At 40.7% G+C, this 14,650-nt stretch overlaps 1 protein-coding gene across 1 annotated transcript; it reads left to right on the plus strand.

Annotated features, from left to right (window-relative positions):
- Positions 1–9,099: 9,099 nt before the first annotated feature.
- On the plus strand, positions 9,100–14,644 carry LOC128698940 (uncharacterized). Its single transcript, XM_070081985.1, has 2 exons — positions 9,100–9,563; positions 12,173–14,644. Exons 1-2 carry the CDS (start codon positions 9,110–9,112, stop codon positions 12,499–12,501), a joined length of 783 nt encoding a protein of 260 aa, XP_069938086.1. The 5' UTR covers positions 9,100–9,109; the 3' UTR covers positions 12,502–14,644.
- The last annotated feature ends 6 nt before the right edge of the window (positions 14,645–14,650 follow it).

The following is a 14,650-nucleotide window of genomic DNA, read 5'->3' on the forward strand; positions in this document are numbered from 1 at the left end:
TACAGGCCACTATGGACAGATATGTTGTGCGAAAGAAGTCCAGTGACTCTGAAGCTGGTCCTAGTGGCATTAAAAGAAGAAGGGAAGTAACCCCAGAAAAGGACTCGACACCTCAAGTCTTAATGGAAGGGGATTCCCCTTCTAAACACTAACACTCTCTCTCCCCTCCTCCCATCCCATCAATCATCACCAGATCTTCAATAAAAGTAAGTGTCATGTAATTGTGCATGCCTTTTTCAGTTTGTGTGTATTAAAATTAACATTTCATGTGGTAAAATTTTTTTTTTTTCATACTTTTGGGTGTCTTGCACGGATTAATTTGATTTCCATTATTTCTTATGGGGAAAATTCATTCGCATACCGAACATTTCGCATAACAACCAGCCCTCTTGCACGGATTAAAGTCGCTATGCGGGGGTCCACTGTATATATATACATACATATATACATATATATATATATATATATATATATATATACAGTGGACCCCCGCATAACGATGGCATCGCATAGCGATTTTTCCGCATAACGATTACTTTTATCGCAAAATTTTTGCCCCGCATACCGATTAAAAACCCGCATACCGATTTTCGTCCGAGACGCGTCCAATGTGCCCTCACATGTGCCGGCCGTCCCATTGTTTACCAGCCAGCCTCCGCGGTAACATCCAAGCATACACTCGGAATATTTCGTATTATTACAGTGTTTTCGGTGGTGTTTCTGGAAAATAAGTGACCATGGGCCCCAAGAAAGCTTCTAGTGCCAACCCTGTGGTAAAAAGGGTGAGAATTAGTATGGAAATTAAGAAAGATTTTGAAGGGTTTGGGGCTAACCCTGAGAAGCCTATGCCAGTTGTGGAATCCATTGTGCCTACTTCAAAGATTAAGGAAATGTGTGCAGAGTGGTTTGAACTGCAAACCTTTATAGATGAAAATCACCCTGACACAGCTGTTGCAAGCCGTGCTTGTGACTATTTCAATGACAATGTTATGGCCCATTTTAGGAAAGTCTTGAAGGAACGGGAGGTACAGAGCTCTATGGACAGATTTGTTGTGCGACAGAGGTCCAGTGACTCTCAAGCTGGTCCTAGTGGCATTAAAAGAAGAAGGGAAGTAACCCCAGAAAAGGACTTGCTACCTCAAGTCCTAATGGAAGGGGATTCCCCTTCTAAACAGTAAGAAGATAATGCTCTCCCCTCCTCCCATCCCATCAATCATCACCAGATCTTCAATAAAAGTAAGTGTCATGTAATTGTGCATGCCTTTTTCAGTTTGTGTGTATTAAAATTAACATTTCATGTGGTAAAAAAAAATTTTTTTTTTCATACTTTTGGGCGTCTTGCACGGATTAATTTTATTTCCATTATTTCTTATGGGGAAAATTAATTCGCATAACGATTTAACCCTTTCAGGGTCCAAGGCCAAAATCTGAAGTCACGCACCAGTGTCCAAGAAATTTTGAAAAAAAAAAAAATTATTTTTTCTTACAGAATTAAAGAGCATATTTTTGTGAAGGTAATAAAACAAAAAAAATTAGAATCTGATCAGTACTTACCGAGATACAGTGCCAAGAAGTTTGTAGAAAATGATGTGGTGGCGGCAACATCGACGAATTCCACATACGCGTATTATATTATTTTGTTGTTTTAGTTGTTTTTTCTTTTCTTTTCCAATTTTTTTCTATTCCTACTAACATTTGGGGCCTGAGAGACCAATACTGTATATAATTTATATATATAAACTCACTGTATTGAACACAATAACCGCACTAAAGTTATTATCATATTATTGTTTACCACTGTTGTTTATTACAATAAACATGCACAAATATTGTATAATACTAATGTTCTATCATATATTTACATATTTACAATCACTGGACATGGTTTTAGAACTGCTGGAGCTTGTGGAACTCCTTGAAACAAGGCACCATGCACAGAGGCACCTTACATTCCTCACACATAAACCGAGTGTCTTTGCGTCTTTGTTGCCGTCGTTTTGTTTGTGCACAGACAATGCATCTCTTCTGAGCAAATTTCTTTTGAGTTGAAGGAAGCTGTATTATGAAATGATCACCTTCTCTTCTCAAACGCTTGGGTATATTGTGATGAATTCGAGGACCATGTTGTATTGCAGGTGTTGTTACCTGGTACTTCATTATGAGTTGTCTGACAACAGACAAACAAAATTCACCATACGGTGGTCTGTTACCAGTCTTTATTTGGTACATATTATATGCATTCAGCATTGAAATGTCCATGAGATGGAAGAAAAGTTTCATGTACCACTTGTAACTCTTACGAACACAGTCAACAAAACCAATCTGCATGTCACACTTGTCAACCAAGCGCATGTTTTGTGTATAATCAATCACTGTCACTGGTTTTCGAATACGTTCATTAGTCACTCGATCAACTTTGCCACTGTCTTGCATTTCATTACGGTGAATGGTTGTCAACAATGTGACATCTCGTTTGTCATGCCACCGTAATGCCATGATGTCATTGGCAGTAAACACCTGCACGTCATCACCACGAACACCTGCGTTGAGCCTGGGCATATGTTTACGATTAGAACGCACTGTGCCACACACATCTGTCTTGTTCACTCGCATGAAATCACTGAGTAATGGGCTTGTGTACCAGTTATCGGTATATAATGTATGGCCCTTACCAAGATAAGGTGCCATCATGTTTCTCACTACGTCACCTGATATACCCAATAACATCTTGGTATCTTTCAATGTTTTACTACCCGTGTATACAACAATATCCAACACCAGGCCACTGTCACAATCACAGAGTACAAACAATTTTATACCAAAGCGGTTCCTCTTGCTCGGTATATACTGCTTGAATGACAGTCTACCTTTGAACAAAATCAAAGACTCGTCAATTACAAGATTCTTGAATGGATAAAAGTATATCCTGAACTTTTGTTTGAGATACATGAAAACATTTCTAATCTTGTATAACCTGTCACTTCTGTCAGGCCTGGTTTTGTCAGAGAAGTGCAACATACGTAAGAGTAAGATAAACCTGTTCACTGGTATTATTTCACTGAAGGATGGGGTACAAATTAGCCGATCTGTGGACCAGTATGCTTTTATATTATGCTTATAGACGTGAGGCATAAGCATTATTGTTGCAAAAAGCAAATACATTTCTGCAACAGTCGTCTCTTTCCACCTGTGTAGTCTTGACTGTGGTGATAAGATCGTATTTGCCATGGTGTACTGAAAATACTTATTACTTTCCCTGACAATAGTTTCCATCAATGGCTGGTCAAAGAATAATTCAAAGAATTCCAGTTCATTGGCCGTGGTTCCAAGGGGACAGGTAGGTAGAATTCCACTTTGCGAGTCATCAAAGTGGTGAGGGCTGGGAACAAAATTGGGATTTTGCTGCCAATCCCAGATACGGTTTGCTGGTGGATACTGGACATCATAGGCTGGTTGTACGGGTGGTTGTGGCGGGCTGGTGGGTGACGCTCCGCTTTGTCCTTGAACTGACGAGTCAGCAGCGTGGGTTCCCGCGTGGCACAGCGAGTCACGCATGGCGGTGCCACTACCACCACCAGCCCCACTAACACCATCCACTGATGTCTGTGGCCCATCCATGCCAAGTGTAGCCACATCATCCTCACTATCACTACCTAAAACGGGTGTAGGGCCACGGGATGTACTCCGGGATGTACTACGGGATGTACTCCGTCCCCTGGGCATAGCATAGGGTACACTACCCGAGCGCATGCGGCGGCGCACATACCGACGCTTCACTGGTGAATATGTTTCCTCACTATCACTACTCGAATGATCGTCGAGCGCAATAAAATCACAATCCACGTCAGAATCATCGTCATTACTGAAGTCAGAGGCCAGGCCACGGGAAAATATTAGTTTTCTCTTACGTTTAGGAACAACCGACCGTGAGTCACGAGTGCCCACACCAGAGGTAGAAGGTCGAGGATCGTCGGGGTTTTCTGCACTATTATCGATATCCTGGTCATTATTTTCGGTCACTAACTCATCAAAGCCGTAGAATTCGTCTTCATTTCCACTTCCATCAGTGTCAGAACTATCAGACAGGAAGAGGAGAGTCCCAATTTTCCGGGGAGTGAGAGCTGACTTGCGACGAGACATGGTGAACAAGGGTGACTGAGCCGGCGTTCCCACAATGCTATGCAGGCGCCTAGATTTTTTGTTTATGGCGCACACCCACCGCGCAGACCCATTCTCTCATATGTAGGCCTATGAGCGCTTTCGCGCTAAATTTGACGGCGCTAGAATTTTGGCGTAGATCTACGGTTTGGACACTCACCGACCAGCCGTAGATCTACGGGACGGACCCTGAAAGGGTTAAAGCATTTACTTCCTTTACAACCCCATCTATAAATATATTAAACAACCATGGTGACATTACACATCCCTGTCTAAGACCTACTTTTACCGGGAAGTAGTCTCCCTCTCTTCTACACACCCTAACCTGAGCCTCACTATCCTCATAAAAACTCTTTACAGCATTTAATAACTTACCACCTATTCCATATACTTGCAACATCTGCCACATTGCTCCTCTATCCACGGAGGTAGGTTACTGAAAGCAGTGAAGAGTTTTTACGAGGATAGTGAGGCTCAAGTTAGAGTATGTAGGAAAGAGGGAAATTTTTTCCCAGTAAAAGTAGGCCTTAGACAAGGATGTGTGATGTCACCGTGGTTGTTTAATATATTTATAGATGGGGTTGTAAGAGAAGTAAATGCGAGGGTCTTGGCAAGAGGCGTGGAGTTAAAAGATAAAGAATCACACATAAAGTGGGAATTGTCACAGTTGCTCTTTGCTGATGACACTGTGCTCTTGGGAGATTCTGAAGAGAAGTTGCAGAGATTGGTGGATGAATTTGGTAGGGTGTGCAAAAGAAGAAAATTAAAAGTGAATACAGGAAAGAGTAAGGTTATGAGGATAACAAAAAGATTAGGTGATGAAAGATTGAATATCAGATTGGAGGGAGAGAGTATGGAGGAGGTGAACGTATTCAGATATTTGGGAGTGGACGTGTCAGCGGATGGGTCTATGAAAGATGAGGTGAATCATAGAATTGATGAGGGAAAAAAAGTGAGTGGTGCACTTAGGAGTCTGTGGAGACAAAGAACTTTGTCCTTGGAGGCAAAGAGGGGAATGTATGAGAGTATAGTTTTACCAACGCTCTTATATGGGTGTGAAGCATGGGTGATGAATGTTGCAGCGAGGAGAAGGCTGGAGGCAGTGGAGATGTCATGTCTGAGGGCAATGTGTGGTGTGAATATAATGCAGAGAATTCGTAGTTTGGAAGTTAGGAGGAGGTGCGGGATTACCAAAACTGTTGTCCAGAGGGCTGAGGAGGGGTTGTTGAGGTGGTTCGGACATGTAGAGAGAATGGAGCGAAACAGAATAACTTCAAGAGTGTATCAGTCTGTAGTGGAAGGAAGGCGGGGTAGGGGTCGGCCTAGGAAAGGTTGGAGGGAGGGGGTAAAGGAGGTTTTGTGTGCGAGGGGCTTGGACTTCCAGCAGGCATGCATGAGCGTGTTTGATAGGAGTGAATGGAGACAAATGGTTTTTAATACTTGACGTGCTGTTGGAGTGTGAGCAAAGTAACATTTATGAAGGGATTCAGGGAAACCGGCAGGCCGGACTTGAGTCCTGGAGATGGGAAGTACAGTGCCTGCGCTCTGAAGGAGGGGTGTTAATGTTGCAGTTTAAAAACTGTAGTGTAAAGCACCCTTCTGGCAAGACAGTGATGGAGTGAATGATGGTGAAAGTTTTTCTTTTTCGGGCCACCCTGCCTTCGTGGGAATCGGCCAGTGTGATAATAATAAAATATACATATACATATATATATATATATATATATATATATATATATATATAATATAGGGAGGTACCACCTCTAGAACTGTCATGGGGACCCTCATCCTCAGAGAAAAGAATAAACTTGCTTCAGGGAAAACTCAAGATTCTCCCTGAAGCTGTTTGAGAATTTTCTCCTACCACCCCCTATATTATGTATATATATTTTATTTAAAGACAAAATACATTGACGAAACATTCACAAAAATATGATACAAAGTAAAACAACATAGGTAACTCAGAGCTACATCTCGAATACTTCGTCCAGCTCCCCTGCGGTGGGCCGCGTGCCCAGAATGCTGCAGGCATTTCCTCTCTGGATCGCAACACTGAGTCTCTGAAAGAGGAAGCTGGTCGCCCTGTGGTCCTTGGTTTCTATGATGAGCTTTTCACCCAGCTCTTTGAGGAACTTTAGAGCACACTTGCCCCATGCTCCAAGGGTCTCCGACCCTATTGGAATGAAGTTATAGCAAGGGGGAAGGTCTTCATATTTTCGGATCTTCTGGGTCTCCCTGTGGCTGGCAGCTCCACCCCCTTCCACTACAGAGTATGGCAAGTAGGTGTCTGCCGATGTGGCAGCACAGGTGTAGTCCCAGGCAATCTGCTTTCCATCCTTCCAGGGTAGCATAGTGGCTCCATCAGGACGCTTTTGACTTCCATCAGACCTCTGTACTTGGGGTTCCCGTTGAGCTGGGCAACGGGCTGTGGAGAGGCTTCTCTTTATTATGTCATTGATCTCCTCATGTCTGGCATACTTCCCTTCTGCTGTGTGACACACGAGACCATGGAGTCCGAATTGATCAGCTGTCGCCCTGCCGCAAATACACCTATGTTCGGTGAGGATGGGGGCAGCTAGGCGAAGAGCAACACCAATCCGAATGGCCTGTGGGTCGAGACGGGTGCCCAGGGAGGAATTGGGAACAGCTAACAGGAAATCTCCTGAGTGTGGTGCCTTCACTGCCAGGAGACGAGCTTTGTTCTTTCCTGAAGCATTGGAGAGCATTGTGTTGGCGATTTTTTCCATGATCGGTTTGTCCCAGTGGGACTGTTTGTGCTGTTTGGGAGGAGCTGGTCTACTGGAGGAGTCTGTAAGGGTGTCCCACCGAATTGCTGCTTCAGTAAACCTGGGGTCTTGAGCTCCTACCAAGTCTCTCAAGCGTTCGGGCACTATCTTCTTGACTAATGCACTGGAAGCCAAACACGAAGACAGAAAAGCAGGTAACGCAACATGCGTTGCTTTACGCACCCCTATACCTCCCAGTCGCACTGGGAGGGTTGCCTGATCCCATTGCTCATCCTCTAGTGACAGGTTCAGTGCCTTCTTAAAAGTTGATCTCAGGTGTGCGTCATATTCATCGAGTGTTGGGTTGTCAAAAGAGGGTGCACACCTCAAGAAGTAAGTGAGTCTTGGCATAGTAAGACACCTTGTGAGGAGATACAGAGCATCATGGGCATCAAGATCAAGATTTATTTATATATATATGTATATATATATATATATACATACATACATACATACATGCATGAGCTAAGACTCGACCCCTGCAACCACAAATAGGTGACTACATACATACATTGTGTTGTGTTCACTTCAAGGGGTATATATTTTTAGGGAAACTAGTAGTTTATACCCAATAAGTTTTCTTCTCCAAGGTAGTAGGTTGGTAGACAGCAACCACCCAGGGAGTTTCTACTGTCCTGCCAAGTGAGTGAAAAATGGAAGCCTGTAATTGTTTTACATGATGGTAGGATTCCTGGTGTCTTTTTTGTCTCATAAACATGCAAGGTTTCATGTATGTCTTGCTACTTCTACTTATATTTAGGTCACACTACACATGCATGTACAAGCATTTATATACAAACCCCTCTGGGTTTTCTTCTAATTTACTTACTAGTTCTTGTCCTTGTTTATTTCCTCTTATTTCCATGGGGAAGTTTAACAGAATTCTTCCTCCATGAGTCATGCATGTTGTAAGAGGTGACTAAAATGCCAGGAGCAAGAGGCTAGTAACCCCTTCTGTATATATTTCTAAATTTAAAAAGAGAAACTTTTGCTTTTCTTTTTGGGCCACCCTGCCTCGGTGGGATATGGCCGGTTTGTTGAAAAAAGAAGAAAATTTTCTTCTGTTTCAGTGCTCATAATATTCAGACACTGGTCTTCCCTTGATGTAATATTTCTCAGATGATAGATACAGTGGTCCCTCGCTTTTCGTAGTTCTCGGCAATCGTAAATTTCACCAATCATAGGGGTATTTTCGTATAAACATGGACTCGCTTTTCATAGGTTGACTCGCGAATAGTAGTTCGTCCAGGACGCTTACGCATGGTGTGAGCAGGGGAGGCCTCCCTACCCAGCCAGTCTGGCATTGTTTACCAGTGAGTGAAGGTCCCTTCAAGTGCTCCTACGAAATATTTCATAATATTCCACTCATTTTAGTGCTTGCAAGTACTAAATAAGCTACCATGGCTCCAAAGAAAGCTCCTAGTGCCAAGCCTGTGGTAAAGAAGGTGAGAAATATGTACAGTGACAAAGTCTTGTACCATTTTAGGGAAGTGTTAAAGAGACGCCAGAAACAGAGCTCTCTCCACAGTTACTTTGCGAGACAGGACTAGAGTGACTCTCAAGGTGGTCCTAGTGGCATTAAGAAACAGAGAGAAGAGAAGCAACTCCAGAGAAGCAATTGGTACCTGAGGTGTTGCTGGAAGGGGATTCCCCTTCCAAACTGTAAACAATCCAATCTCTCTCCTCCTCCAGTCTCCCATACAGTAAGAAGAATCTCCAATAAAGGTAAGTGTTATGCTGTTAATGTTTCATTCATCATTTCCCATTGTATTGTTTATGTACTACATGTATATTTCATGTAAAAAAATTTTTTGTTTTAATACTTCTGAGTGTCAGAAACGGATTAATTGTATTTACATTATTTCTTATGGAGAAAATTGATTCGCAAATCGTAAATATCGTTTATAGTAGCTCCTCCAGGAACGGATTAATTACGAAAAACGAGGGACCACTATATAAAAGTTTGTGTTTATTCTATACATATATGATGTACTTAATGATATTGGGTACATGTATTGTATATTGTTACAGTGTTTTAAGATTTATTTTTATTTTTATATATTATACTGTAATATATTATAAAATGTAATTAATATAGTATTACATTTTACTTAATGTCCTTCATCCTGACATTATTTCTTTTCCATTGTTTACAGTTGGAATATATGGATCTTGATGAATTTTTGAATGAAAATGGTATCCCTGTTGAAGAAAATGCAAAAGTTAATGCTGGAAACCGCAGTGTTAGCAGCAATGGGAATGTTGATCCCAATAACAGTACAAGCAGCAGCAGTAGCAGCAGCAGTAGCAGCAGCAGCAGCAGCAGCAGCAGCAGCAGCAGGAGTAGCAGTAGCAGTAGCAGCAGTACTAGCAATAGTACTAGTAACAGTACAAATAGCAGCCTTTCTCCTGAGGCTCCCTCCTCTCCTGACAATGCTCATATGGGGTCAGGAATGAGTGTAGTGCTCCAAGCACCTTCAGGCTTGGCTGCTCTCCCAGCTGCCCCTATCACAGTGGCTCCCCCTGCCCTCTCTCCACAAGACTATTCTGGTGATGGTTACTCTTCCTCATCAGAATCTCCTGACCCCCACTCTCCTTCCCTTCAGGTCCATGAATCAGGTAAATACAATATTCTGCCCAGCTACTTCTTATCTTTTACTAATTATCTTTCATATTCAGTAATGTTAATCCTACAATACATTTTTGCCTTTTATTGCTTTACAGAATAATACATATTTGCAAGAAATTAAATGTAAATGTGTTTAAGCTAAAAACCATTTAATTCTCATTATTATTTTATATATATATATATATATATATATATATATATATATATATATATATATATATATATATATATATATATATATATATATATATATATATATATATATATATATATATATATATATATATATATATATATATATATATATATATATATATATATTTATTTATATTTAATTACACTGCCTTGTTACTGAATAAAGAGGACCATGGTGTATATTTCCACGAGTCACTAAAAGTAACAAGTGGGAGCAGCCAAGAAAAGAAATTCTTAAGTGCAGGAATAATTAAGTGTAAATTTTAATATGAAGAAAATAATCTTCCAGCTTTATAAATCCCCAGCAGCCTTGACTGCTGTATTCAAGCATAGAGGTCACACCAGCAGAGGCCATTGAAAAATTGTTCTAGAAATGAGTCAGGCACTCAACAGAATAACTTGGAAAACTCACATTGTAGAAGTAGACAAGTAACAAAGCTGAATATTTACACATTCAGATACTTTATTTCTCTTCTGCATTATACAAATAATGTAGTTTACATGTAATAAAATATTGTTAGGTACAAAAGAAAAGCCACTAGCATGCAGCACATTTCAGGCAATACACTGTGATCCTCATCAGCACAGAATAAGTGTTCAGGAAGATCCCAGGGTACAGATAAAAATATTCAATTTTATTTCTTGTTTATTTTTAAAATGTGGCTTTTCTGAGATTTATGGTTCTAGTATTATATTTTTTTTTATTTTTTAGTAGAATAAGTTGAGGGCTACATGGCTGACAACTCTTTAAATAAGGCATAACAGGGCTTATATGTACAAATGTAGGATATTGAGGAAGATAGATAACATAAAATCTGACTACTACTGCCAGAGATTCAATGTAGCACATACAAGAAGAAAAAACTTGAATCTTGTCAAATTGCAGGGCTCACGAAAATGTTTTTTATCAAAGAATAATTAACATATTAAACAGTGTACCTACCATAGTTGTCAAATTCACTCTAAAAACTCACCAGGCAAAATGGGTAACCCACACAAGCCATAGGATTCTTATCCACTTTAAGGTCATGAAATGATGGCTGATATTTAAATAATCCCACTGCCTCCATTGTCATTTGTATAATCAGATTTCCGTCTCATTCACCTGTTTCTCTCCTTCATCTACCCTGCTTCCTCAGCTCTTTCAACCTTCAGCCAGCCTGACCCTCAGTATGTGCTCCAGTAGTTCACCTCTACCACCCCACCAATTTTTTCCCTAACCATCACTTTTTTTTTTTACTTCCCTAACTATCACCCCTGCCACCCCACCATCTTTTCCCTAAGTATCACCCCTGCCACCTATTATCTTTTTCTCTAACTATCACCCCTGCCACCCCACCATCTTTTCCCTAAGTATCACCCCTGCCACCTATTATCTTTTTCTCTAACTATCACCCCTGCCACCCCACCATCTTTTTGTAATCATCACCCCTGCCACTGCTCCATCTTTTCCCTAACCATCACCCCTGCCACCCCACCATTTTTTTCCCTAATCATCCCCCCCTGCTACTTTTCCACCCCTCCATTAACCCTCACCCCTGCTGCCTTTCTTTTTCCTCCCGCTGACACTGCTACTCTACATCTCTTGCCTCTCACCACTGCATTTTAACATACCCAAATACTAAGTTGAGGCAGTGAGGGTGCACATAACTTGAAGATGCAATGGATGACTGAGTGACTAAGGCATTTGTACTTGCTTAGACTGGTATTATTTGTCATTCTATAAAGTAAGCAGAATGAGTGTGTGTGTGCGAGAGAGAGAGTGTGTGTGTAAGAGAGAGAGAGTGTGTGGAAAGGAGAGTGAGTACTCACCTATTTGTGGTTGCAGGGGTGCATGTGTGTGTGTGCATGTGTGTGTATCCATGTGAGTGTGTGTATGTGCATAAGTGTTGAAGAGGTAACAATGAGAATGTCTTCCCTTGACTTGCTCATCAGCTCCTGGCTCCCACTACAGATGGTGCCAAGTGCAGATCACAACCTCCCATCCAAAACAAAGTTCTGATATTAACTTTTGAGGGAAATAAATACATAAACATTTATAGTGAAATACTGTACTCTGCAATACATCCATTTTCTCTTTACCAAATATAACTTCATTTGGCAAATATCCAGAAACTCAAAATACATGAAACTGAAGTGTGAACTGAGTCATTCAACTCTGAAGTTTCATTCATCCCCTTTTATGCCTAGTCTTTTGTTCTCCTTAAAAGTTTTGCTCATTTGTAAGTTTTAAATATAATTTCAGTTGTTCAAGTGAGTTTCATACCTATGATGAACAAGGATTGTATTTTTTGTTAAGAGACAGTGGATGTACTTGGTGTTTTACAAGCTGAAATGAGAGGCTATGTAGCTTTCTGAGAGGAGGGAGCTCAGAGCTGAATATCGCCATTTTCTGTGGTTACAGATCAGGCTCGAGCAAGTCAGGGGAGAGAGATAGAGTCTGTAAAACTGAATACTAAGGACGATGCCCTTGCCCTCAACATTATTACTGGAGCCACGGCCCAGCCACCGCCTGGTAGCGATAAATTCGTGCCCTGCATTGACTTCCACATATCTCCTAATGATTTAGCCCTTGCTACAGTACCTGGGCAGGACTTTGACCCGCGAACTCGATGCTTCTCCGAGGAAGAGCTCAAACCTCAGCCCATGATCAAGAAAAGTCGGAAGCAGGTACGTATTGTATGGGAATTGATATGTTTGGTGAAGTTGCCTTGTACTGGGTGGAGTGTTTAATTAAATGAAAAACACAAAGTACGCAAACAACGCAATACATTAGAAAGTCTTTCACAGAGTAGTGTACACTGGAGTGCGATACAAGAGGAAGTAGTAAGGGCTACAACCATTGGTTTATGCTGGATTAAATACAATACTGAACACGAGACACCGTAAACAAAACCCCCAAATTGAAAACTACTCATGAGATTGGTTTAATATGTGCTCTATGGCTTACCCAAACCCAAATCTCTTTTCTCTGGCAATTATTTCCTATGTTCATAATATCAGTGTTTATCAGATAAGATAGATACCTAAATATTTAGTGTCTTGCAGCACAGAATGAGCCCAGATCTGTGCAAAATTAATTACGTACAATGGAACCTTGGCACTCGAACTTAATTGGTTCCAGAAAGCTGTTCTAGTGCTGATCTGTTTGAGTACAGAACGAATTTTTTCTAATCAATTTTCTTTTTGGTTGGCTGTTATCACTAACCCTCTTAGGCCCCATGGTGACTTATTTATACAAATAATATAAAAAAAACACCCAAAAATGCAAGGAAACACGAAATAGTTTACAGTGAAGTTCTAGCATATCATGTTTGTTTGGCCAAGTGCCGAGCAAACGGTCAACTACCGAGTGATTTGTTTACCGAACAAAGCATTCAAATACTGAATTGTTTGAGCATGGAGCTGTTTGAGTGCTGAGGTTCCACTGTATATAGACAAAATTTTTTATCAAGTTGCAGTATTCTTAAATTCTAAACTCATAAGACTTCTTGGAGATAAGCCATAGAAAATTTAATGGTTCAACTGTGCATGCATGTACACACAGCACAAGCATGCACACACGCAAGCTAGATAATGTAATGTATAACACAATATTTTCTTTAATTTATCTTGAGTAAATAGTTTTCACACATGTTAAACTAAACTCTGAGCCAAAAATTTGGTTGCTTTTCAAAGGAATTGACAAGGACAGAGACAGGATGTTCCAGAGATGGGACACAGAAACACGGCATCACAATTGGAAATTGAAGACTTGGATGAGTCAAAGGGATGTTAGGAAATATTTCTTTAGTCACAGAGTTTTCAGGAAGTGGAATAGTCTGGCCAGTGACATATTGCAAGAAGAAACCATACATAATTTTAAGACGAGGTTTGATAAAGCTCATGGAACAGGGAGAGGGATGACCTAGTAGCGATCAGTGAAGAGGTGGGGTCAGGAGCTATGAATCAACCCCTGCAACCACAAATGGGTGAGTACATGCACGTGCGTACACATGCACACAAATGCGCACACACACACAAATGCATGCACACACACAAATGTGTGCACACACACACACACACACACACACACACACACACACACACAGACACTCAGGCATCCCAATTAGACAAAGCCTGTCAAAGGAGGAGTGAACATCTATAAAAGTTTATATAAAAGCTGCCAAGACGCTCAGTACAATAATGCAAGAAGCCAGGAAGAAAAGCATACATGTTTCTTCAAAATAACAGGTTCTAAAGAACAGAAATGCACAGTATCATGACTGGAATAATACAAAAATAACCAGCACTTAGGAGAGAGTAGCTTAATGGCATTTCAGTCCAACTTGGATCATTCACTGTGTGACTTGTGAATGGTCCATGTTGGACCGAAATGTCATCATAAGCTTTTCTCTCTCCTGTGTGCAGGTTATTTGTGCAACAGGTTCTAACGAACTCATTACATGCTTTATCAAGGCAGTGAACAGTGGATAGATGGAAACAGTCAAACTGATTGAAGAAAAAAACTTATGTTGCAGCATGTGAAATTTCTTACAAAATGAGAAACACTTTCTCAGCATTTTTCACACTATTGGCTGAGGCAAATTAAGTTCGTATTGGGCACAGAATGTTGACTGTCTCAGACTGTGAACGAGTGCTTCACAAACTGTCAGTAAAACTTTTTTAATTCTTCTTTTTCTGTTTATCTTTATTTTTGCCCCTACATTATTAGATTTTTATATCAAATGTTTAAGTTTAGGGAGTTAGGTTGTAAACATCCTGTACTCCCAGTTTCTTTAGGAATATAGGTCACCAAGTACAGAATGGTGAAGTAAAATTAATATTGTGTGATCTTTGAAAAGATCAGTTTCTTGAGAATTTCACTTTTTTGATGCCATCT

This window comes from Cherax quadricarinatus, unplaced genomic scaffold (genome assembly GCF_038502225.1).
Source record: "Cherax quadricarinatus isolate ZL_2023a unplaced genomic scaffold, ASM3850222v1 Contig5678, whole genome shotgun sequence".
Classification (NCBI taxonomy): Eukaryota; Metazoa; Arthropoda; class Malacostraca; order Decapoda; family Parastacidae; genus Cherax; species Cherax quadricarinatus.

What these genes read in the sequence shown, in the direction of transcription:
- LOC128698940 (XM_070081985.1), top strand. Translation starts at nt 9,110, where the DNA reads ATGGATCTTGATGAATTTTTGAATGAAAATGGTATCCCTGTTGAAGAA. An exon ending in CCTTCAGGTCCATGAATCAG is followed by an intron (nt 9,564 to 12,172) that starts GTAAATACAATA and finishes CTGTGGTTACAG; the next exon opens with ATCAGGCTCGAGCAAGTCAG.